The sequence below is a fragment of the Pristis pectinata genome, chromosome 18 (assembly GCF_009764475.1).
Source record: "Pristis pectinata isolate sPriPec2 chromosome 18, sPriPec2.1.pri, whole genome shotgun sequence".
NCBI lineage: Eukaryota > Metazoa > Chordata > Chondrichthyes > Rhinopristiformes > Pristidae > Pristis > Pristis pectinata.
In genome coordinates this window covers 7,621,556-7,648,779 of record NC_067422.1, presented here as the reverse complement: position 1 = coordinate 7,648,779, position 27,224 = coordinate 7,621,556, and the positions used below count along the sequence as shown (strand labels likewise).

The 27,224-nt window shown below is 43.0% G+C and overlaps 1 protein-coding gene across 2 annotated transcripts; it reads right to left on the bottom strand.

Moving 5' to 3' along the window:
* Nucleotides 1-1,938: 1,938 nt before the first annotated feature.
* On the bottom strand, nucleotides 1,939-23,641 carry LOC127579953 (pyrroline-5-carboxylate reductase 1, mitochondrial-like). 2 transcript variants are annotated; one of them, XM_052033038.1, is made up of 7 exons: nucleotides 23,408-23,641; nucleotides 18,915-18,985; nucleotides 16,685-16,864; nucleotides 14,035-14,256; nucleotides 11,973-12,065; nucleotides 11,493-11,656; nucleotides 1,939-2,857 (listed from the first exon to the last, which is right to left on the bottom strand). In XM_052033038.1, exons 1-7 carry the CDS (start codon nucleotides 23,472-23,474, stop codon nucleotides 2,854-2,856), a joined length of 801 nt encoding a protein of 266 aa, XP_051888998.1. In that variant the 5' UTR covers nucleotides 23,475-23,641; the 3' UTR covers nucleotides 1,939-2,853. The 2 variants fall into 2 exon arrangements, with proteins under 2 accessions (XP_051888998.1, XP_051888997.1); XM_052033037.1 differs by lacking the exon at nucleotides 1,939-2,857 and adding an exon at nucleotides 7,777-10,724.
* Between the last annotated feature and the right edge of the window lie 3,583 nt (nucleotides 23,642-27,224).

Sequence of the window (27,224 nt, the reverse complement as noted above, 5' to 3'; positions counted from 1 at the left end):
CCTCCCTGGGAAGTGGAGCTAACCTTAAGGTCTAATGGGAAACTGTTCAACCTATGGTGACTAGATGCCAGAACCCTCAATAGTGGAGTTTCAGTGTCCAGACAGCACTTGCATTTGTGCACACTTGAAGTTGGAACTCCAAGTCATCATTAACTTGCTTATTAAAACATATAAGAGGGTGGGCCATACACTTGATGTCCCCAAGACAAAGGTCCTCAAACAACCTGGCCCTGCTGTATCATGCAGCCCTCCCAACAAAAAAGATTCACAGCAAGACCCTGGAAAATGTGGACTACTTTCCTTATCTCAGGAGTCACCACTTAGCAACAGCAACATCAGCGATGAAGTTCACTACTGCCTTCAATGCATTAGCGGAGCCTTAGAGTTATATAAGGACTTGATGAGATTGCACCCAGAGTACATTGGTCTCTTTATTTAAGGAGTGATGCCAATAAAGACACAAGATACTGTAGATGCTGAAACCTAATACAAATTACTGGAGGAACTTAGTGGGTCAGGCTGCATCTGCGGAGGCAAAGGGAGGGTCAATGTTTCGGGTCAAGACCCTGCACTAGGACTGAGAATGTATGTAGAGGGAAGATAGCCAATATAAAGAGGTGAGAGGAAGGGGTGAAACCGGCTGATAGGTGGAACCAGGTGAGATGAGGGATGATGGAGAGAGCGGGGGGGGGGGAAGAGGGGCAAAGCAGAGATAGAGGCTGGAAGGTGATGTGGAACCAGAAAAGGGAGGGACAATCGGCAGATGGAATCAGATGAGGAGAGGCGATAGGAAGGGTAAATCAAGGGAGAAGAAACCTTTACTGGTTTTAGCTATCAGTAAAAGTTAGGGTTGTTTAAGGTTAGCCTAAAATAAATATTTAAAATTATGGACCAATTGAATAGTTAGACAGAAAACATATTTCTGCTGATGGGTCATTCAAACCTGGGGAACATAAATATAAAATAGCTACAAAAAAACTCGTATTGCTACCACACTTAGCGTTTGAAGTGATGGTATTTGATATGCAAGGAGAAAACAGGTAAACACTTAAAGAAAAAATGGATTATTCTGAAAGAATGAGATGAATTAGGGTAGAGAAGAACAATATAAAGAACACCACCAGCATCTGGGACAAACAGCCAGTTAATGCATTGCAATTTCCATGTAATTCATAAGTCAAAACAATTTCTGATTATTCACAACAAAGTTTTTGTAGTTTTGAATAAAGTTATTGATAAAAGTTGCACATCTTCATATGATGTATTTTGTCTTGGTTTATTACCATTTCTGTGCCTTCTCCACTCAGTACTGATGAACTGTGCACCACGTAATTTAGGGGCTATTGGAAGGTTGGTTGGATCATCTCTGTTATGGAATAAGATGCCAGTTGGAGATGAGAGCTGCAGATATTACAAGCAATTGATACAATCATGCAGGAGAGAGCTCGAATGAGAAGCTGTGAGATGTTTTATACATTTTGAAACAAAGATGATGACCGGCAATCAATTGGATACTAATATATCCCTTTGTCTCCGTACTGTATACATCCGAGATAGAGGGTGCCCTTTTTATTTTGTTGTCTCATCTTCATGTCTATTGTAACTATGCTACCCAACCCATTCAAATGCTCATAGCCCATCAAGTTATTGTATCTCGTCCATCTGACGATTGATCACAGCCCAATCCCTATTGTTCCTTGTTCTCATCTATGGTCCTAGACCTCAAGGCTCCAATGCAGTTTACTGTTCCTATGGTGACTAACACCTTAAACCCTCCCAGGACTGAGCTGCTGAATCCTAAATTGGCCTGATGGGTTTCTATTTTGGTCAAACATTCCAGCATGCTCCACAGATAAGTTACATTCATAGCTTATTATAATGTTCAGTGTATTCTTCAAGACCAGAGTTTTTACCATTAGCATTTGAATACAATTCACAGTAATCACAAATAAAATTGGAGTTTTATATTTTACATTAAAATCTTTATTTATACAGCATGGTAACAGGCCAACGTCCGCACTGCCCATTTAAACCCATGTTAACCTATCCATACGTCTTTGGAATATGGGAGGAAACCGGAGCACCCGGAGGAAACCCATGCAGACGTGGGGAGAACGTACAAACTCCTTACAGACAGTGACGGGAATTGAACCCCGATCGCTGGTGCTGTAATAGCGTCACGCTAACCGCAATGCTACAGTGCTGCCCCTCCCAGTCCCTCTGGGAGGGATTGTAGTCCCTCCCCACTAAACTATATCTATAAGCTACATCTGCACCTAACGACCCCCAATTATACTTAACCATTCTCTTGATCTTCTAGTTTATCATCTTGCCAACAGTGGCAACAGCTTTCCTATTGACTCCCATCAGAATCAGATTTATTATCACTGACTTATGACGTGAAATTTGTTGTTTTGCAGCAGCAGTACAGTGCAAGACATAAAAACCTATAAATTACAAAAATAAACAGTGCAAAAAAAAAGAATAATGGGTTAGTGTTCATGGGCCGTTCGGAAATCTGATTGTGGAGGGGAAGAAGCTGTTCCTGAATTGTTGAGTTTGGGTCTTCAGGCTCCTCCCTGATGGTAATAACGAGAAGAGGCTGTGTCCCGCATGGTGAGGGTCCTTAATGATGAATGCCACCTTGAGGCGCCACCTCTTAAAGATATCCTCGATGGTGGGGAGGGTTGTGCCGGTGACGGAGCTGGCTGAGTCTATAAACCTCTGCAGCCTCTTAACAGATGTGCAGTTTGATCCCCTCCTGTCTTGAATTCTCTATCTGAAACTTCCAAAAGTCTGGTCTTTTTGGGAACATTACAAATTTCTTCTCTGGGCTGTGGAGACTCAGTTGTGTTAACTGTAAACAAAGATTGATAGATTTAAGGACATTAAAGAGATCAAAGCTAATGGGGATAGTGCTGGAAGATGACACTGGGGTTGAAGATAAGCTGTGATCTTAATTAATGTCAGAGCAGGGTTGAAGGTTGGATGGCCTACTGTTCTTATCTAATAATTTCCATAACCTCTTTGGTTAAACATAAATAAGTAGCACCAAGTGGAATGCACAGTTAAGAAAGTTTACTTGAGGGTTGCACACAAATAGACACTTGAAAATGCACCGCAGTAAAGGTAGCTGTATTTTCAACCCCTGCAATTAAAATCATTCCCATTGAAAATGCCGCCACATAACCTCGGGAATGGAAGAAATTTTTGTTGAGATCAAAACGACGTGAAAGCAATTAGTGTAAAATGCAAAGTCAGGCTTTGTTCCAGTTCATTCAAAGTGCTAAGGCAGCATTTCAGAGTGCGCATCAAATTTTTGGAAGTAAGACTTCAAGAATGTGATCTACAAACATTTTGCAAACAATAGGAATGTTTTCTAGAAACAAATTCAACCCCTGCATCAGTAAAAACCAATCATGAAGTTGTTCCTAGATTAGCTCTTGATTTCAGGCACATAGAAAATTATTTTTAAAACACTCTGTGCCTGTTGATCATGTCTAAGTCAATTTTTTTCCACTTTGATAGCATTCCGATCGAACTTCACATGCTCAGAAGCTAATGTTTGTCACAAGATTCCAAACCACCAGTTGATAAGAACAAAACCGTTCCAAAGTTGAAAAGCTTACCGCACAGGCTTCTTTGCACTCTGAAGGTGGAGAAGCCAGATCATTCTGACTATGAAAGTCGAAATAATTGCAGATGCAGGAAAGCTTAAATTAAAACAGAAAATGCTGCAAACTCTCAGCAGGTCAGGCAGCATCTGTGGAAAGAGAAACATAGTTAATGTTTCAGGTCTGAAATTCTTCATCGAAGGGCCCTGATGAAGAGAAATTTTGTTTCCCTTTCCACAGATGCTGCCTGATCTGCTGAGAGTCTGCAGCATTTTCTGTTTTAATTTAAACTTGCAATTATTTCAGGGCAGGCACAGTAGTGCAGTGGTTAGCGTAACACTTTACAGCGTCAGCGACCCGGGTTCAATTCCCGCCGCTGTCTGTAAGGAGTTTGCACGTTCTCCCTGTGTCTGCGTGGGTTTCCTCCGGGTGCTCCGGTTTCCTCCCACATTCCAAAGACGTACGGGTTAGGAAGTTGTGGGCGTGCTATGTTGACACTGGAAGCGTGGCGACACTTGCAGGCTGCCCCCAGAAGACTATGCAAAAGACGCATTCACTGTGTGTTTTGATGTATGTGTGACTAATAAAGATATCTGCTGAGTGTTCCTAGCATGTTCTGGTTTTATTTCATTCTGATTATTGTGGGTTTTGTTGAAACATTGAGCTAGATCTACGAGCTTTTCCATTTAGAACCACAGGTGTTTGACCATTGAAACTACAATGTGCTGGAACGTTGCAGATGCACTGTAAAATGCAGAAAACCAGGAAGGCTGTATCTGTCAGTTCACTGTGCTACTGGCCACCACATGAAGCCCTCAGTGGAGTCCAGTCCTGCTGGGATTCTTCAGTGTACACTGAGTCAAACCAGGCACATGAGCCAAGACCCTGTTGATTTCAGTGAGTATTGAAGAGTAAAGATTAAGGAGGCAAAAGGGAAGAAGATTAATTACTTTTAATTATTTTGCTTATAAATACAAGAGGCTCGTGAATGTTTTAACTTTTTGTTTAGGTATTTATTCCAATTTTGATCGTTTTTAAATGTCTCTACAGGTGTCTCACTGTGCTGCACAAGGCCTAGCCACTGCTGAGAGCTGACCACTGGATTCCAGAATGCTGAGGGCTGTAGGATGGGCTCTCGAGAGTTAAAAATAAGCCAGTTGGGTAAGTGTGGCAGATTTCAATCCCTGAAGGACTTTAGTACATAGGATAGATTTCTATGATAGTTGGGAATTTCATAGACATCATAACTGAAATCAGATTTATACAATAACTTTAGTTTAAATCTGTCACTGCCATCACGGGCTTTGAACCCATTCCTTCAGATCAATAATCCAGGCCCCTGGATTAACAACTGTGCCATTTTACCCTTATTGTAACCCACTGACCTTTACAATATTGTGTGCTTTTGCTTCAGATTTTCAAAACCCATTTTCTTTTCCAAAGTAATTTGAATTTATACTAATATTATCTAAAAAAAACAAATCCTTCTATAGAAATCTATATTGTTTATACAGCAACTTTCAAAGCATTTTTCAGCCAATGAGGTATTTTTGAAGTGCAGCCATTGCTAAGTTGTATAGAAAATACAACAGCTAATTTATTCAGAACCAGCTCTCACAAACAGCGAAGGCAATAAATATGAAATAAATCATTTTTTTAGGAAAATTGATTAAGGAATAAATATTGCATAGGCCACCAAGGTAATTCTCCAGTTCTTTAAAAATCACGGCATCCTTGGCATCAACCCGAGATGTCAAAAGGCCTTGTTTTAACATCTTATCTGAAAGAGTTCCAACTGTGCAGCACCCACTGCACTGGAGTGTTCGCCTAGATTATTGAGCACAGGTTACTTGAATAGGTCTTGTTATTAAGACAATTGTTAATTTTACATCCTAGATTTAGAGATTATTATGAATCAAGGTTATGGTAGGAAATGGGGTATAAAGGGCAGATATACTGAGTTGGGTCATAGACTGACCATGATATCTGTAAAACTAGAGAAACAAAGGCCTACAGATACTGGAATCTAGATGAAAAACACAATGATGCTGGAGGAACTCAGCAGGCCAGGCAGCATGACCACCTGCTTTTCTCCATGGATGCTGCCTGACCTGCTGGGTTCCTCCAGCATCATAGTGTTTTTCATCGTGATATCTGTAAATGTGAGAACAGGTTTGTGAGAACAAATGGTCTCTTCGTCCTCATGTTTCCTGTGCTAATTGCAGGAATCAAACCCCCTTATTTCTGTGTTGGGCCTGATGCAGGGTCTCAGCCTGAAATGTCAACCATCCCTTTGCCTCCACAAATACTGCCTAACCTGCTGAATTCCCCCAGCAGTTGGTATTTTGCTCCAGATTTCAGCATCTGCAGTCTCACGTCTCAATAAAGGCATGTTTTAATTTGTGATTAATCCTGCAAAGAAACAAGAGCTGAAACTGTATCTGTCCTTGCAAATAAGTACTGCACCTTCCTAGTGCCAAGCTTAGCACAAAATCTGTATTTTTATAGCACCTTTTACAATCTCAGCATTTATGGCCAGTTAAGTACTTTAGATGTGCAGTTGTACTATAAGAGATGTAGCAATCACTTTGCACATAACAAGCTTCCACAAAGCATGATATTAATGACCAGATGATTGAAAGATAAATATTGCTTAGAACACTTGGGTATAATCACCCCACCCCACTCCCCGCATTCTTAAAAACACCTAATCTTTTACACCCACCTGGGAGAACAGATGGGGCCCCAGTTTAATCCCTCGTCGGAAAGGGCAGCTCTGACAGTGCAGCACTCCCTCAGTGCTGCATTGTAGAGTCATAGAGTAACGCAGCACAAAAACAGGATCTTTAGCACAACTCACCCATGTCAACCAAGGTGCCCACCTAAGCAGGTCCCATTTGCCCACGTTTGGCCCTTATCCCTCCAAACCTTTCCTACCCACTAATTTATCCAAATGTCTTTTAAACGTCATTATTATACCTGCCTCAACTATTTTCTCTGGCAGTTCATTCCACATGCTCTCTCCGTGAAATTGCCACTCTTCAGGTCCCTTTTAAATCTTTCCCCTCTCACCTTTAATCTATGCCCTCTAGTTTTTGGTTCCTTTTCCCTGGGAGAAGGGCTGTGCATTCACCCTATCTATGCTCCTCTTGATTTTATACACCTATGCAAAGTCACCCCTCTATTCCTCGGAACATAGGAGATGAAGTTTAAGCCTGCCCAACCTCTAGCTCAGGCCCTCTTTGCACTCTTTCAAGCTAATGACATCTTTTCTATTAGCAGAGTGACCAAAATTGTACACAATATTCCAAGTGTGGCCTCACTGACATCTTGTACAACTACATCATAATGTCTCTCAACTATTATACTCAATACCCTAATGAAGGTTAGCATGCCAAGCACCTTCTTCACCGCCGTTAGCTGTGACACCACTTTCAGCGAACTATATACCTGTACTCCTGGGATCCTCTGTTCCACAATACTCCCCAGGGCACTACCATTCAACTGTACAAGACCTACGCTGATTTGACTTCCCAAAATGCAACACCTCACACTTACCTGGATTGAATGCCATTTGCAGATCTTCAGCCCACTTACCTAGCTGATCAAGATTCCCCTGTAAACTTTGATAACTTTCTTCACTGTCTACGATACCACCTATTTTATTATCATCTGCAAACTTACTAACCACGCATTGTTGTTCTCATCCAAATAACAAAGGTTCCAGCACCGATCCCTGCAGCACACTACCGGTCATAGGCATCCAGTCTGAGATACAACTTTCCACCATCACCCTCTGTTTCCTACCATCAAGCCAATTACAAATCCATTTAGTTGGCTCTCCCTGGATCCCTTGCGATCTAACCTTCCAGACTAGCCTATCATGTGGGGCCTTGTCAAATGTCTTGTTTTAAGTCCACATAGACAACATCCCCCATAGGGTCAGGTGAGATAACGGTGCACAACTGTCTGGAAGAGCGTCAGGCTAGGCCCAGTTCCCAACATCTCTGAAACACAACATGCCATCTTAAAACTAGAGGAAAACACACAAATGAAGAGTGATGTTCCAGCCTCACATTGAAGATCCAAAACTCATGATGAATATGCTGATTTAAGTGATGTGCTTTTGTGTGGAACAGAGAATCTACTTATGTATTTCAGAAAATATTTGTTTATTAAATATACATTGAAGCCGCATAGATACAAATTCCATTGTTGATTGTCATACTTTTATGTCGAGCTACAAAGCACTTAAAACTTACTGCTTTGCTGCTGGCTTTACTTTCAGAGAACCATAGTAACAATATTGTGTGACATATCACATTGTGGACAAGTTTACTCCCATTCTCAAAATGCATCTGCCATATGTACCGCTGTTTGCTGCTCACCAATTGCCCGAAAGCAATATGAAGGCCAAAAGGTCCAGGTTTAGCTGGTCCAATCTCTGGGGCAGATGAACTTGGTAGCAGTTTTCAAAATGCACATGAAATTGGAGAGGTAGTAGAGATTGTGAAAGTAAACATAAATCAAAAGGTGATTATCTATTGATTAAAAAAGTTAGGATACAACTCTAGAATTGCACAATTACAGACGTGTTTTTCCACACAGATTTATCCTATGAATAAATGCCCCCTAAGAAATCTTTTTGGTATTTAAATTGCAAATTTCCTGAAGTAGTGTATTCATCGATGTTGACTCAAAGAAAGTTCACCCTCACAGAATTATTTATCTGATGGTATATTGTACACATTGCTCCAGACCTTCAGGTAAATTGAGATAATTAAAAAATTATCATCTATCAAAATTACCAATGTTGCAAAGATTGATCTGATAAATTAACTAGGGACTACTTGTGCATATAACAATAAACTCAACATTCACTTTGCTGGATAATCCTGTAACTTGCTAATGCTTAAAAGAAGCAATGCTCTTAAGTATTAATAAACTGGGATAACAAACCAAGAGGCACTGTCCTGACACACATTTCAAATTTAGTACTACTAGTTTGCGAGTTTGCATTTTCTTCTAGAGTACCTGGAGGAAACCTGCAGTATTTTCCACTGACCACTAAGACATAAATGTACAGAATTTAAATTACTTTAGCTCACTCTTCTGAAATGCACAAGTATAGATCACTCCCAGCAGTTCACAGAATTCACTTTTGGTCAGGCTGCAAGATAGAAGTGTGGTTCAGCCATGTAGAATAAATATATCCACAACATTACAGTTTTACTAATGATCAAAAAAAAACAGTATTTGTAGCTGCATTACAGCTCAAGTGCATAAAGGACAGTCAGAACAGTTGTATTGCCATAAATACATAGGATTATCTCAATTGTTCTTTTAGGAGGTAAAAGGTTCTTGGTCCTTCCCTCATTAAACATGCTTCTCAAATCTACTCAATTTTCTGTGAATAATTTGATAGAAGATTCTGTAATGCCCCAAACCATCAAAGTTTCCATAAGAGTTACTGAATTAATGAAGAAATTCATCCTCCGTCCCAAATTCTAAACACAAATTATATTGTCCTCTGCTTCTAAAATGTGCTTTGATATTGCACATGTAATTTGGAACAAATTTCCAACCAGGTGTTTTTAATCCAAGGGAGGCAATTGAGAAGAAAATTAATTTTGGGAAAGATGCACCCTATCTCACACAATTGAAAGTCATTGATTGTACTTTTTGTTTTAAAGCCCCTTCAAGAAGTCCACTTGTTAAGAAATGAAGAACATGTTCTTTCCCAACAGACTAGCTATTGCCTTCATCACTCTGTAACCCATCCCTTAATCAAGAAACCCCCAAGTTATTCCTGTATATAACTGGACGAGGAAAGATTTATTTTCAAAGAAATTGTCCACTAATTTAGTATGATCTTCAGTGGTATTGTATTAAAATCCTTGCAGGTTGTACTTGCCTTGTTCATTGGGCCACATAATAAGGGCCAACTTCGCATCTTCCCATGCAAAGTTACCATGGAGAAATTTCTATGGTAGAATTGACAATGTATGGTCCCAGAATTTAAAAAAAAGAAACTGGGGTACATGTGTTTATCAAAAATGCGATAAGAAACAACAGCCAAAGCATTTGAAAAAGGCAAGTTACAACTATCAAATATAAACTTATTCTTCAATAACAAAGGGGTTGAGGAAAATTGAAGTGTATTTGGTAAAGTACCATGTAGCTTTAGCAGATTTTGTTTAAATTCATGCATAGATATGGGCATTGTTGGCAAGGTCAACATTTGTCAGCCTCCAGTAGATGCCTCCTTTAATCAATACAGTCAATGTGGTTAAACTCATGGGATTACAGGCCTACAGGTGCCTCCATATGAAACTGACTAAGAGGCAGAAAGAGAGCAATGATAAAAGTTGTTTCTCTAGTTTCTGCAGGAAAATTCACAAAAGGTGCCAAATGGTTTTGTAAACAAGGGAACAACATTAGAAAGAAAGGAAGAAAAAAAACTTCTGCTCAAATCGCCCTTTGCACAGCCTCATCACAAGTAAAAGCACTTTACAACAGTAAAGGAAAAAAAAACTTAATCCGCCGTAATGTAGGAAAAGTCAATTTGTGTCAGCAAATAAAACAAATTAAAACAACTTAATAATGGCTAGATATTTGAGATGCCGGTCAAGGGATAGGCATTAGGCAAGACACTGGGATAGTCCCCTTGTTCTTTCTCAATACAGTTACATCTCTACCCAAGGAAGGGAAAAACACATGTAACAGTGACCACTATATAGATAGCCAATGTTACTTATGTACAGTACACTCATCAACCCCTAACTTCTACAGGGCATGTTAAGTATGTACTCTGATCTCCACATTACCATTTTAAACTGCAGATTAAGCAGCAATAAAATGTGGTGACAAAGATAAAAGTCATTGTTCTTCCTCTAATGCATTTCATCTGTAGTTTGGTAACACTCTTCTTGTTTATTTCATCCACTTGCAAATGCCAGTTCCAATATTTAATGCCTCTTGCTTCCAGGGTACTTATGGTTGAAGAGGCTGATGCCAGCATTGGAGGCACTCTGTTTCACCTTGTTCAGCGTGGTCTTTTTAATGGCTGCTGGGGGAACAGTCTCCTGGTCTGCAAGAGACTGGAGCTCCCTAAACAGAGAAAAGCACAAACTTCATCTACCAGAGCAGAGCATTTGGTATGTGGATGAAGCCCCATAACAAGCAGGGAGAAGCAAGAAACTGCAGATGCTGGAAACCAAGCTCTCAGACCCTCAGAAACCAAACTCCCGAGAACTAATTTGATTTATATAAACTATTTGCTTTAATTACTTAACAGAATTGCAGCAGTTAACAAGTTGCTGAAGGTCACCAGTTAGGTTTCATCCAGTCAGCAAATGACACTCTTTGCTATTTCTACTTAGACCTACAACTAGAACAGCCATTGAGGATTCAAGAACCAGAAACAAAATCCAAGCACAATAGTGTAGCGGTTAGTGTAATGCTATTACAGCGCCAGCGACCCGGGTTCAATTCCAGCTGCTGCCTGTAAGGAGTTTGTACTTTGTCCTTGTGTCTGCGTTGGTTTCCTCCGGGTGCTCCAGTTTCCTCCCACATTCCAAAGACATACGGGTTAGGAAGTTGTGGGCGTGCTATGCTGGTGCCGGAAGTGTGGTGACACCTGTGGGCTGCCCCCAGAACACTCTACGCAGAGGTGTACATCGAAACACACAGTGAAATACATGTTAATGCCACTGATTTGTTACGTTCTCGTTTGCAGATGTCAACCGCTGATTAGCAATCAATAAAGTAAAAAAACACACACACACACACGCATCCACATGCACAGAACATGGATAGACAGACACACAGGACGTTAGACATGTGCACACACCATAGATATAATACACACACACACACCTCGTTCTTATACAGGAAGCTTCAACAGCATCGATGAGGAGACTGCGGAATCCCCCACTCTCCATTAAGTGAAGGGCATGGATGGTAGCACCACCTGGTGAACACACATTATCCTTCAGCTGCCCAGGATGCTGCTCAGACTCTAGCAACATCTTAGCTGCTCCCTGTCAATAGAAGATGACAAAATGAATGCCTCACTTCACAAGAAAACTCATAGCACACCAGAAATCTCAAATTCAAAGCTGCAAAGTCTATTCTGATGGTTTCAATTGAACAGTTCTTCAAATCCAAGATGCACAAGCCTCAGCGTTTCACTTTAGATACTTCATTTGCCGAGGAGGAATCTCTTTCTATCTACCAACCTAATGAAGTGATTTAAATGGAACAGCTAGTGGGATCAATAAAACTAACAGTTTCATTCACTGATTGGTTTAGACTCGGGTTCAGAAGTCAATTAAAGGTGCAATGTGATTTACTGACCAGCAATGCTTGAGCGCCAAGTCGAACTGCTAATCTACGAGTGAGACCCATCTTCACACCACCATCTGCCAAGGCGTCAATAGCTGTGAAAGCCTGGAAATAAAGCACAAGGATTAACCCACTTTTCTTTGGCAAACAGCAGAACAATTGAATATGCACACATCTTCCCAATGGATTATTTTTCCTATTAGCACCCATACCCATCCACCTCAAGATTCTGGGGATCCACTAGGGTTTCCCTCACTCTCCCTATGATGCAGCGACATCAGTAAGTCTTACATTGGCATGTTAAGCCTACTAAAATGCCCCAAATCCTTTCACAGAAGTTATTCTCAAACAAAACTTGACAGCAAGTCACACAGATAATATTACAAGTGAAAAACAGAATTTAAAGAGCAACAGTGGAGAAAGAGGGGTGGAGAGGTTTGGGGAGGGAATTCTAGTCTGGGCTCAGGCAAGTGAGGGTGATAAAGCAAGCTCGCAGAGATCTAGGGGATCGGGAACTGAAGCAGGGCTATCTATGCCTGAGATTGAAACAGCAGCCTCTCAGAGCAAGTTGAAAGCAATGGTATAAATTTCAAGTCAAGCCTTTGCTGAGCCTGGAACCTTGTAGGTCAGCGAGCATGGTGGTGATGGGCAAATGGCACTGGTGCAGTTTGGGATGTGCTGAAGTTTACATTGGGTATAAAATAGAAGGGAAATGACAAGAGCCTTAATGCCTACTGCTATCTCCAACCTTTCAGTGACCTGCTCTGTTATCCCCTTACATAACTCATGGCAAACTTCACGGGCACAACCCTTCCCAACATTGAGGACATCTTCAAGAGGTGGTGCCTCAAGAAGGTGGCGTCCATCACTAAGGACCCTCACCATCCAGGACATGGCCCCTTCTCTTTACTACCATTGGGCAGAAGGTACAGGAGCCTGAAGACCCACACGCAATGATTCAGAAACAGTTTCTTCCCTTCTGCCATCAGATTTCTGAATGGTCCATGAACACTACCTCATTATTTCTTTTTTTTGCACTATTTACTTCTGTAATTTATAGTAATTTTATGTCTTTTTGCACTGTACTGCTGCCGCAAAACAATAAATTTCACATCATCTAAGTCAGTGATAATAAGTCTGCTTCTGACTTGTTTCAATGGCATTCCTGTGAAGCACTGTGGGACACTTTCCTCAGTTAAGGGCTCTATACAATAGGCTGTGAGATTCAACCTCTCCAAACGTCCAGGTAAGAAATTCAGATGCTATTCAGAAAAGAGTTCCTGGGACTTGCCGTGTGAAAGGCCATAAAAATGAACAGTGGACAAACCACTGGAACAAGGGGACCAAATTCACATCTTGTGGTGCTCAGGTTTTTGTTGAATCATAGAGCACTTTATGGACAAAAACAAGGAAATACAAAAGGTGTTTTGATAAGAAGTAGCTGACATACAAAAATTTCCAATCAGAAATCACTTATACATGTGGTTTTATATATTTTATAAACTTACATGGAATTACAACATGGGACAGGTGCCACTCAATCCAGCCATGGTCCACATGGTGTTCCTCCCATTCACGCCATCAGCTGAAACTTTCTGCAACTGCCTCCTCACTTGTCCTTAGGAAATGATATTTCTGATAACCTTACAGGAAGTGTTTATGCCACTATCCCCTCCATTCTTGGTCGCTAACCCACTATGCACAATGAGACTAGCTAGTAGAGCCACTGACTCACAGCACCAGAGGCCAGGGTTCAATCCTGACCCTGGGTGCCGGGCGCAGTTTGTGGTTTCCTCCAGATGCTCCCGAAGATGTGCAGGTCAGTATGTTAATTGGCCACTGTAAATTGTTCCTGGTGTGTAGATGAGTGCTAGAATCAAGGGGGAGTAGATGAGAGCTAGAATCAAGGGGGAGTAGATGAGAAAGTGGGGAGAATAAAAAACAAATGGGATTAATGTAGGATTAGAGTAAATGGGTGTTTGACGGTCTGCACAGATTCAGGAGGAGGAAGGGCCCATTTCCGTTCTCTACAATTGGCAGTTCTTTGACAAGGTGTGACAGGCTTTGTACTTACATAGGCAGGGCCACTGCCGCTGAGGCCAGTGACTGCATCAATCAGGTCCTCCTCCACCTCTACACAGTAACCAACACTGGCCATCAACTGCTCCAGCAGGTTCCCATCCTCCACCTCTGCGTGCGTTCCTGTGGCGTACACCGTAGCACCCTCTCGCACTATCACCGGGGTGTTGGTCATTAAGCGAATCACTTTTGGAAACTGGCGCACAGTAGACAGTTTCTGCAAAAACCAAACAGCTCTGTGAAAATGGACGGCCAGGTCACCAAGGGCAAATGTTATCACCAATTGTATTGGACTGGCAGCAAAGCAGCACACCAAATGGCCAAAGTCCATGAACACTACCTCATTATTCCTTATTGTTTTACACTATTTATTTTCATAATTTATGGTAATTTTATGCCTTGCACTGTACTGCTGCTGCAAAACAACATTCACATCGTATGTCAGTGATAATAAACCTGATTCTGATTTTGAAGTGCTTGCCATCATTGTTTCCTTTCTGCCCTCCCCCCGCCACCCCTTCACTTTTTAAAATCAGCATATCCCAGCATATAAATGCATCCATGTTATTAGATTTTGATTTTTTTTTAAATTGCAGGTGGATCCCTTTAAGGTGTTCAAACAGAGACTGACAGAACATTTTAAAAGAAAGTACCTTGATTTGTAAGAATTATTTGAAAATGAACATGGAAGATAGAAGTATGAACTCATACAGAGTTGGCACAGCTCAATTGGCCATAAAATTCTGCACCCGTTGCCCTCCAAATAGTTCACCGCACTTCACACAATGATTTTTTAAGGGATATATAGTAACCATTTAGGGGAGAGCCCTACAAACACCAATGAGTTGAATTAATCCTCTTATTTGGCAGTCAAGAGTAAGTATTTTCCCAGAGCAACCCACATGCTGGTGAATGAAGTTGTTGCATTCAATGTTGTAGGTGGGTTTTAATCATCGTGGTCACATTTCCAGCCCACCAGGTGATGCGTTTGCACGTGTGGGCAGATTGCATTCGCCAACAGGGACAACCCACCTTCCAGTTTTTGATCCGTACCATTCTCAGCACACAGTCAAGCAGCAAAACATCCCTTTCACCCCACCCACTACTACACCAGTTAAAATGGTGAAGCTTCACAGAGCCAACCAGCACTCTACTCAGAGTGCACGTGGGAGTAATGAATCAAAAGTACTAAGATGCATAATTCTAATTCCAACCATGAACAACTGTGTATTGTGGAGGTAGCCTGCTTTAGCTGTTTACAGAGTTGTTCCAAATGCTTATGGTTAGTAAGCTGCCCTAATGCACTACCTACCATCAAGAAAATGTTCCACAGAGAAATAGAGACACCAGAGTTGTACAAATACCTGGCACAGACCAGGAAGTACTTCTCACACAGCACTGCTCTGTCTACTCAGGGCCACTAGAATAACTGCAGCCATTTAACTAAGCTGTACAGACAGCAAGGTCATCCTCCAGACATTTTGCAGTTAAGGACAAATAGCCTATTAATATCATATCGGCTCATATTCAAAACATGGGAATTAATAAAGACATGAGGAACTTTCACAGCAGGAGTATGGTAAATGCCCCGATCATTCCAGATGACTACAATGACACTGCATAGCTCATTTAGAAAGCAAAGCTTGTTTATCATGAGTGGCTAATGACTAGAAACTCTGATCAGTATAATCAAAGTCCGATGTGTTTTAATTAATTTAACAATGCAGTTCTTCTTTGAAGCGCTAACTGATGTAACCTTGTGAAATTATAAGGCTAATTTTCTTAACTCTTGGAATCTTTGTGCCTTTTAACATTTAGATCCTTCTCACAACAGTGAACCAGAAGCATCCTTTGAATCTTCCCATCTTGTGACCTTGATTACACTATCACCAGCACGTGTGCAAGTGGGACACCACTTCTCCCCTACTCATATCATTTAATAACAACTGAGGCGATGCTTGCTCACGTGAACAATGTGTGTGTGTGTGTGTGTGTGTGTGTGCGCGCGCCTTTATGAAAGCCAGCGGTTTTGAATTCTTGCAAACATCCCTGACCAGAATTGTACCTGCAGGACCATGCCAGGTAACAGAATTAAATAAAAACATGGCTGCATTTCCACTAGACATGACAGCCTCTGTGATAACTGCTTTCCGACCCACGTCAGGACTTTGCACTGTTCAAGTATCTCTACTTCTCTGTCTTACATTTTTTTGATGGTGGTTCTTTATTTAAGCTTTTCCATCCTTGAGCTCGTCCCTTACTTTGAATCTCACACCCTGTCTGTGTGTATGAAACTCCATCCAAAATAGCTGTTCTATATTCCTAAAAAAAAAGTCACTCACTCTGTAGAGTAGAGAGTATTTGGGAGGTAACAGGTGCAGAATTTACTACACAAGAGAAGGTTATTCAGTCCTTTGGACGTGTGGTACCCTTTTGAAAGAACAGCCCATTTTCCCCCATTCTTCATACAATTTTATTTATCTTCAAATAGCTCTTAGAAATTAAGGCACTTCCTTAAAATCTAGAGACCACAGCTCTATAAATGCCATAAAACACAGATCAGCATAATCCACAATGCCATTGCCATTTCAGTAACTACATGAACACAAATTAAGGTAAAAGTTCCCTGTAGGAGGGAGCCTGACCTTCTCTATGGAGCTAATTGTGACTCCAGCAGCACAAGACACAACCAAGTGGCGATCTTCAATGTCAGGAGCTATCTCATCCAGCACAAAAGGGATAATGGGAGGTTTGACTGCCAGAAACAGTACATCACACTTCTGAACTGCCTCCTTGTTGCTTGAAGTAAAATTGACACCCAGTTTCTACAAAATGAAATTTGAACAAAAGCAAGAGAAATACTGATATGAAAAGCCATTTCACGTTGTAAAGTGGATCTTCAGATCTCCTGTAATATGAATTGCATCCATGATTATTCAAAATCACTTCCCTAAAATACAATGGCTATATCATAATTACTACACAAACACAATCTGATCAGCTTCATGGCGTTTAACCATGCGATGTGATCATTACCATTGTACTATTAATGTGGAATCATGTTCCCAGGGACTCCCAGAATGTCCAGCAAGAACTGTGGCTGAAGAAAGTTATAGTAATTAAGAGACAGCTGTAAGATCTCAAACTTCTTCCATCCTCCAGTTATATCTGCACGCGTGATTAATTCCATCTATTCAAATTGGTGCCTTTAATTGCCTAATGAAAGCACATCAATCTTACTTTGGAATCTTCAATTGTCTCTCACAGTCACGACAGTTTTGTTCTGGAGAAGTTCAGATTTCTGTTATCATCACGTGTGAAGCAGTGTTTTCAAATATCACAAGTGAAAGCCCATTCCTTGTTTTTATTTTTCCTTGAGAAAACTGGAACTTCCTCTACATCCAATTTCAAAGCGGCACTGGAAAATAAGTCAACTGAAAATAAAGCACTGAGGCTTTTGCTTAAATCCAGGACACATTCACACTCAGGTACAAGAGAACTGTAGGAGGATCTAAGTGATACCTCCGAACCTCCCTTACATTCCCGAGAACGTTCCTGAAAGTTGCCTGCAAATCAGAATCTGCAGCCTCTTCTTAATATGTGCATAAATGAGCAAGTTCAGTTAGCTTTAAGAGGAAAAGATTGATCTTTTTAAAATTACTTACTACCTACTAACTAACAGAAGGAACAGTACTAAGAACATGGAATAAAAAACTTACAAGGGCAAAGGGCACTAGATCACTAAATCAACAGCAAAAGGGAAGTACATGTGCCAGTGTTTCCCATTCTGTTACCTTATCACATACAGCTTGACATTTAGGTAGGCATGAGTGCACATTTTCCCCTAATTGGGAAGCAGATAGGCCATCTGTACTTCTACTGCCTTTGGGTTAACATTTTAAAAGGAGTATTTTTCTTAAACTGCTCCCAAGCAAACATGATCCTTAGAAGGTAAAGCAAAACAGGCATAGCTAGTGGAGCCACTCCCTCACAGCTCCAGTGACCTGGGTTCAATCCTAACCTCCAGTGCTATTTGCGTGGAGTTTCATGTTCTCCCAGTGACTGCGTGGATTTCCTCCAGGTTCTCAAATTTCCTCCCACATTCCAAAGATGTGCGGGTTGGCTAGTTAAAGGTGTAGGTAAGCCGTAGAGTCTGTGGGGAGATGATAGGTATGTGGGGAGAATAAAATAGAATTAGTGTAGGATTGGTGTAAACGCATTCTTGATGGCTGAGACATGCGTAGGGCCGGAGGGTCTCTTTCCATGCTGTATGACTCTGCAATAAAGGAATAAAAAAAATGCCAGAAATACTCAAAATATTCGAGTACTCAAAGGCAGCATCTTACAGGGAGAAACAGAGTTAATGTTTCAGGTTGATGAACTGGGAAAAGTTAAAGATGTAAATGTTTTGGATAAGTTAAGTATCGAAATATTTGAAATGGAAATGTGCATAGGCCCAGCTACAATCAACTAAGCTTTCAGACAGGAACCAGTTGGTCCCAGCTCCAGGACTGTCTTTTGACTCAAAGTTTAATTTAGCTCTCAGTGCTGCTAGATACAGCACTGACATGGCACTGGGCTGGCTGTTTTCACCAATGCAAGCCAGCAAATGTAACTCCCACATTGCTGCAATGGGGCCCAGAGCCAACTAAAGATGTAACCCTTCAATGACTTCAATCAGACAAGGCTACTGGAACATCGATACAGTGGAAGCTATTCCATGCCAATTATTCACTTGAAATGATAAAAAAACTGCCCAACCTATCAGGCAACTGCAGCCACATCAGAGGTTCCCTCAATGATCTCTTGTTCAACCTAAGAACCCACAAAACTTTCTTGTTCCCAAAGGATAATAAAGCAAAGAGAGAATCCTACCCTCAAGCTTCCAACAGTGGGTAAATCATGATCTGGTGAACTTGCTGTGATCTTGTGTGCAGCCAGAACACCTGAGGAAGAAAAAATAGTTTCAGAAAATGAAGTCCTAGTAAATGGAATTCTCGATCGCAATTAAGCAACTTGCTTTAAAGGCGTATGTTTTTAATTTATTCATGGAATGCAGATGTCACTGGTGAGACTCATATTTACCATCAGTCCCTACTGCCTCTTGAATAGACTGCTGATCTGGTCTTTACAGAGCCAATCTGGAGTCACAAGGAGGCCAGACCAGATAAGGATATCAGATCTGCATCCATTAGTAAACTGCATGGCTTTTTACTGGGAATAGCAAGGTCATCATTAATGATTTTAACTTTGTATTCCAGACGTAATTCATTGAATTTAAAACCCCAACTGGGACTTGAACTCTTGTCTCTGATGTCTGGATTACTTGGCTAGTAACACAACATTGTGCTATGGCATACAGCCATATATGATGATGTACTGATTCTATGTCCCAACCACGTTGAATTAAGGTTCCCAAAAGCAATTCATAAGGGACAAGAAATCAGTTGGATTTTTACCACGGCTCAGTAGCTCTAATGGTCAGTAGTCTGGGAAGTAATAGACATTGAACTGACTTGTCATAACGGACTCGTACTCACACTTCTGGGTTACTTTCCTTCTATCGTGATATTATAGCATTCCACAGTAGCACAGAAAACTGGGAAACCGATTGGAAGTTTTGCTCACTTAGGTTAATATTCATCTTCATACTGCCAAAGGTTTAGCAAACCAATCTCTAGAGAGATCTCAAAGCCTCTGCAGCTATAAATATTTTAGCTCTTTTCTCCCAATGGAATGAATGACACCACTAGCAAATATCTTGCAATGCCAGATTCTGCAGTCTTCTGCACATGGAGGGTGACAGAAATCTGTCACCCTCCTTGGCAAATGGCAACCGATATTAGGTCAACTGTTAATTTTAAATCTCTGATTGATAAATTTTTGCTAATCAAAGTTATTATGGGCCAAAGAGTGGCACGAGCCAGGTTCAATTCCAGCCACTGTCTATAAGGAGTTTGTACATTCTCCCAGTGTCTCTGTGGGTTTCCTCCGGGTGCTCTGGTTTCCTCCCACATTCCAAAGACGTACAGGTTAGGAAGTTGTGGGCATGCTATGTTGGCGCCGGAAGCGTGGCAACACTTGCAGGCTGCCCCCAGAACACTCTACATAATAGATGTATTTCACTGTGTGTTTCAACGTACATGTGACTAATAAAGATATCTTATCTTATGTGGAATTAGGGCACAGATCAGCCTAGATCTCACTGAATGGCAGTGCAGACTTAAGGGGTTAAACAGCCTATGGTTCTATATTTCCTTCTGCATTAAAACACCTCACACTCTCTTCAGTTTCCTGTGACTGGCCTGTTGTGCATCCACCCCCCTTCCCACCTCTTCACCCCAGCACAGAGAATATAGTCTTCAATTACCTCGACTGTCTACTCTCTGGAAGCTCTCTGCCTCCAAGGATAGTTCTCAAAACTTCCATAAGCACAAAGGGACTTAATGGAGAGTAATTTATCTTTGATTACCAATGCTGTATGTGCACAAGGAGTATTGGCGCAATCAACTCCAATGACATCAGTGGAACCAAACATCAGGAGACGAGTACAATTGCCAGCCATTACCCTCCAAGCAACAAAAGACAAGCTTCTCCCTTAATGAGTTAATTACTTTAAAGTTCAGCCACTATCGTCACCCAGACATTCCTGAATGGCCATCCATCTGAAAACAGCAAAAAAAACAATACACCAAAACAATTTTTGTCATAAACCCTTCTTTTCAAGCAAAGCTTTACCACTCCAAACAGTTCATTGTTCACGTCTTTCCAACAGCTAACATTAGTACAGTACTTTCACTGCAAGAAAACTTCTGAAAGGAGGAAACTGCCAAGCCGGATGGAGAAACCATGAGTGATTACTGAAAAGGAACCATGGAAGCAGCACAGAGGAACACTGCCGTCAGTGATGTTGTTGGGGGGGGTGCCTGCAGAGGCAGGGAATGCATTGAACATGACAGCCACAGGAATGGAGAGCTCAAAGGAGACAGACAGCTGTGCAATACTGCATAAAAAGGGTATTTATAGTCAAAGACTTAAAATCTGATACACTGGGAAATCCAAAACCAAAGTAGACTGACGAGGGCCAAGGAGGTGCATATTGGGACAAGGGAGGTGGGTGCCACAGTGGTTAAATTCAAAGATTATAATGGATGGGGTTAGGAGCACATGGCACATTGAAGTAGCTGCTGTTGCAGGTAATAAGTGACTCAACTGCAAATCTAGTTCAATCGACAGAATGTGCTACATGAAGTCCTCAACTCAGGGACTGAATGTTGCAAAGCAGAACAAAGGTGAACTTAAAGTGCAGGGTTGAACAAGATGCTGAAATTACAGATGAAGTTTTCACGAGATGATGAGGAGGCAATGGAGATGGCAGTGTTTGTGATGGAGGACATGGGGGAGGGGTAAAGGATGGGATGGTGGTCAGCAAAGTGCAGGGACAAGGAATGGATAGCAGCAGATGTGGGCAGTAGGTAGATGGGAGGATGGGGAGGACAGGATGGTCAGGGTCAGGGCTGGGGTGATGCTGGTTGGGAATGGGGCTGGTGGTAAGAAGACACTTGTCAATGACAGGGAGACAGTGGCTTTAGAAGGACGAGAGGGAAAGGGGTAAGAAGTCAGAGAGGGTAAGGTGGGGGATAAGATGGGGTAACAGGATTGGTCAAAGGCAGGGTTAAGGGGTAGGAAATGGGAATTTGTTGGGAAGGGGAGATGATGATCAGGGATGGGGGCTGGCAGAGGACATTGGAGATTTTCAAATGCTACCCTGGTCCTGGATCACAATGTTGATGGTAATTGGATACCAATTATTTGGTACCCAAGTGTTGGGAGAAAGAGGGGTAAGGGGCAAGTAAATGAGGATATACAGGGTGGGGAGAGGTGGGATCAGATGGTAGTAGGGGTCAGTCAGGGACAGGGCGAGGGGATAGGGTGGACTAGATAGTGGGTAGAAGATGGTGGTGGTCAAAATCAGTTGGGAGAGATAGTAACTGGGTACCAGGGTGGAGACAGATGGCTATCAGGGACAGGATAGCAGATGGGGATAGGGATATGGGGGAAAGAGCAAGGTTGGTCAGGGATAGGCAGACCTAAGGGCAAGAGAGAGTGGTCGTGAAATTGGAGAGAGGGAGAGGAAGCGGACAGGGAATGGGGAAAGATGTTGGTTGGGTGCTGGCGGAGGGGATACATGGTGGTCAGGGACAGGAGGGCATGGTGAGGGATGGGGCGGTGGAAGATGTAGTAATCAGGTAGCAAAGTGGGTGAAGAGGAGAGCGTGATCAGAGCTATAGAAGCCAAGAAAGAGATGTTGGTCACAGAAAGGAGTGAGGGAGAAAAGCAAAGGGACAGTGCAGGGGGTGGGCATGGGGAGGAACCACATCAGAGAGCGGAGGAAGATGGCAGTCAGGAAAAGGTGAAGTTGGATCATGGTCATGGATTGGGGTGAAAGTGGTAGCGAGGATGGAATGGGGAGGTTGGTTGGGGACAGACATGGTTGGCAACCAGATGGCTATCAGGGACAGGATAGGAGATGGGGATAGGGATATTGGGGAAGAGCAAGGTTGGGAACCAACCTGGGGAGGTTGGTTGGGGTGATGGAAGATAGTGGTCCAAGATGGTGTGGGGTGGGGGGGGGGGGGGGGGGGGGGGGGAGGTGGAGAGGTGGAGAGGAGTATGGTAGTCAGGGATAGGGTATGAAATGGTAGTTAGGGATGGAGTGGGAGACAGTGGTCATACATGGGAAGAAGGTAGACAGCAGGGTTGGAGAATGATGGTTAGGCATGGAAAAGAGGTGGGGCAAGAGGTGGTTGGAACTGGGTGAGGATGGGGGTATATCATGCTCGGGGGTAGAGAGAGATGGTGGAGGACTGGATGATGGTGGGGCCCAAGGACAGTTCGGGAAGAACAATGTTCAGGGATGCAGTGAAAGGGGAGATGATGGTCAGGGGAAGGAACATGAGAGGCAGCATTCAGGTGCATGAGTCATGAGCAGTGGAGATCAGGGAGACCAAGGACGAAGAGAGAATAATCACAAAAGGGAAAGGAGAGAGAAATGGGCGCAGATAAACAAAGGGGTTAAGCTGGCCAGGACAACAGACAGGAGATGGTAGTCGGGGGTCAGAGCCCAGATGGTGGTCGGACCTCAGATGATCTGTGTGCTTCACAGAGAGAACAACAACACCTTTCCCCAGTTTGAATCGGAAGTTTTATGATGGGCATAATGCAGATGGTGTAGGGAAGGAGGGAGTAGTAGACCTGGTTAACATCGACAGCCGCATGAGAAGTGCCCTTGGTGTCATCTTTGTGGATCAGCCTCACCCCAGAACTCCGGGAGAAGTTGGACCCAGGCGCCCACTCCCCGCACTCACCTGCGGCGGTGAATCCGCGGGCCAAGGCGAAGGCCAGCTGGCCCGCTCCAATGAACCCAACACTCATCCTCTGTAACCTCCTTCGGGAGCAATGCAGAAAGCCAAGCAACGTGGAATCGACTCGGTCAACCGCGGGCACCGGAGACAAGGACAGGCACTTATACCCCAAGCCCCTGAAGAGGCTCCACTTGCGACCGGTTCCCGTCAACGTGGCTCGGAGCTACCAAGCCTGCTACCGACCGACAGCCGCACCCGCCAATGGTATCGAGAGCCGCAGCTAGAGCCCGCCCACTTTGCGTGCCTTGCACCAATAGATGGAGACCAAGGCAGGAGGTTCCTGCAACAAAGTTAGGTCGGCCTTGCAGAGCAGGTCCTCAGCATTGCATCATTCAGTCGCCAGTGTGTGTAGGAGGAAGGTGCCTCTGAGACCCTTAAAGTGATATTGCCTCTCCTTCCAGCTGAACAATTGACTTTGCCTTTTTTTCTTTCCAGGGTCATAAAGTTATACAGCATGGAAACAGGCCCTTCGGCCCAACTCGTCCACGCCAACCAAGTTGCCTGCCTGAGCTAGTCTCGTTTGCCCACGTTTGGCCCATATCCCTCCAAACACAGTAGTGTAGCGGCAGGCACGGTAGTGTAGCGGTTAGCGTAACGCTTTACAGCGCCAGCGACCCGGGTTCAAATCCGGCCACTATCTGTAAGGAGTTTGTACGTTCTCCCCGTGTCTGTGTGGGTTTCCTCCGGGTGCTCCGGTTTCCTCCCACATTCCAAAGACATACGGGTTAGGAAGTTGTGGGCATGCTATGTTGACGCCGGAAGCGTGGCGACATTTCCGGGCTGCCCCCAGAACGCTCTACATAATAGATATATTTCACTGTGTTTTGATGTACATGTGACTAATTAAGGTATCTTATTCTCTTATTGTAAACCTTTCCTCACCATGTACCAGTTCAAATGTCTTTTAAATGTTGTAATTGTACCCACCTCTGCCACCTCATTCCATATGCCCACCAGCCTCTGTGTGAAAAAGTTGCCCCTCAGGGCTCTTTTAAATCTTTCCCCTTGCACCTTAAACCTATGCCCTCTAGTTTTAGACTCTTCTAGTTTTAGACTGTGATCATTCACCTTATCTCTGCTCCTCATGATTTTAATAAACCTATATAAAGTCGCCCCCTCAGCCTCCTACACTCCAGGGGAAAAAAAGCCCCAACTTAGCCCACCCCTCCTTAAGCTCTCCAATCTCAGTAATATCCTTGTGAATCTTTTCAGAATCAGAATCAGGTTTCATTATCACTGAGATATATTGTGAAATTTCTCATTTTGCAACAGCAGTACAGTACAAGACAAAAACATAAAAAATGACTATAAATTACGAAAATAAATAGTGCAAAAGAGGAATGACAAGGTAGTGTTCATGGACCGTTCAGAAATCTGATGGCAGAGGGGAAGGAGCTGTTCCTGAAATGTTGAGTGTGGGTCTTCAGGCTCCTGTACCTCCTCCCTGAGGATATTAACGTGAAGAAGGCATGTCCCGGGTGCACCCTTTTCTGCATCTTTCCAACTTGAACATAAAATTCCAGCACATGCAAAGGGAAGTATGCTGGAAACCTGAAGTAAACATTGATGAAAGGTCCTGTGCACTCGGTATAACAGCAGTGTCTAGCGATTACATTACTAGATTAGTAATCCAAAACCCGTCTAAACCGCCAGAATATTCCTGTTAAATTTCACCTCAGCACCCAGAACATTTAGAAATTAAAAACTAAATGTTGTTGTTGCCTGTGAAATTATTAATTTTTTAAATGCCATCCAATTAATTCAAGTCAAGTCAGTTTGAGTTTATTGCCAGATGTACAAGTACAGTGAGGTACAGATACAATAAAAAACTTGCTTGCAGCAGCATCACAGGCATGTAGGTACAGACAACGCAAAGAATATAAATTATACATAAATTATACAAGACAGTGAAGAGAGAGAAAACAAGATTGTGCAAAAAAAAGACAATCAGAGATCAGTCCATGGTAGTGTGGGAAGTGATCCATAGTGTTCCGTTGCTGAGGTAGGGTTAGGGATGTGTAGGTCAGTTCAAAAACCTGATGGTTGTAGGAAAGTAGCTGTTCCTTCTGGAGTGAAGGACCCCCACCTATGCCATAATCCCCAATAACAGTGTCTTACCTGTTAAGTTCCAGCATTTCGCATACTTACTCTCAGTGTACCACCAAGGTGCCATCGTTTGGAAGAGCCATTAAAATTGAACTTTTTCATTTGAGTGTAAATATTCCCATGGCAAGACATCGTAAAGTGTGTCATGGCGCCTTACAGCAGCACCATCCAATAAATTCTGACCAAGTTACAGGACAGATGTCCAAAAAATGTGGACAAAGAGATGGATTTCAAGGATGAAAAGGACATTTAGGGAAGGAATTCCAAAGCAAGGCATTGGCTGCTGAAGGCATAGTACTTGAAGGACAATACTTGGGGATGGAGGATGTGGGGAAGGTTTGGAATAACAAGAAAAACAAAGGACTGCAGATGCTGGAATCTCGATGAAAAACACTCTGATGCTGGAGGAACTCAGCAGGCCGGGCAACATCCGTGGAGAAAAGCAGGCGGTCAACGTTTCGAGTCAGGACCCTTCTTCAGGAATGAAGATAGGAAAAGGGGAAGCCCAATATATAGGAGGGAAAAGCAGAGCAGTGATAGGTGGGCAAAAGAGGGGAGGCGGGGTGGGCACAGGGTGATGATAGGTAGATGCAGGTAAGAGATAGTGATAGGCAGGTGCGGGGGAGGAGGGGAGAGCAGATCCACTTGGGTGGCTGAAAGGTAAGGAGGAAAGGGGGGGGATAGAAAAAAGAGAGAGAGGCTAGGAAAGGGAGGAAAAGAAGAGGCATGGTTGGGGGTGGTGGGTGTGGGGCATGTGGAGATTACTTAAAGTGAGAGAGTTCAATGTTCATGATGTTAGGCTGCAAGGTTCCAAGATGGAAAATGAGGGGCTGTTCCTCCAGTTTGCGCTTGGAATTCTCCTGGCAGTGGAGGAGGCCGAGGACTGACATATCTGTGATGGAGTGGGAGGGGGAGTTGAAGTGACTGGCAACGGGGAGATGCAGATCGCAGTTACAGATGGAGCACAGGTGTTCTGCGAAATGGTCACCTAGTCTGCGTTTGGTCTCACCAATGTAGAGGAGGCCACACTTGGAGCACCGATTGCAGTAGATGATATTAAGGGAGGTGCAGGTGAATCTCTGTCTCACCTGAAAGGACTGTTTGGGTCCCTGGATGGAGGTGGTGGTCTCTCCGTGACTCCCTAGTTCACTCCTCCCCCCGCTCACACCCCAGTAATTTTCCACTGCCCCCGCCATAGGTGCAACACCTGCCCCTACACCACCTCCATCACCTCCATCCAGGGACCTAAACAGTCCTTTCATGTGAGACAGAGATTCACCTGCACCTCCCTTAATATCATCTGCTGCATTTTGTGCTCCAAGTGTGGCCTCCTCTACATTGGCGAGATCAAACGCAGACTAGGTGACCGTTTCGCAAAACACCTGTGCTCTGTCTGTAACTGTGATCTACATCCACCTATCCTCCCTCAGCTCCCACCTCCCAACTATCACTAATGGAATATTAGGAAAAAAATACCTGATGTCACTTTTTGACACCACTCACTATTTGCATTAAGCTATTCTTCAAACAAGTACTTTCCTCCTAACATTCCCCGAGACTGTGCAGACTATTAACGACTCATTCTTTACAGTAATCCTACACTAAACCGTTTTTTAAATTCTCCCCACATTTCCATCAACACCCCCAAGAATAT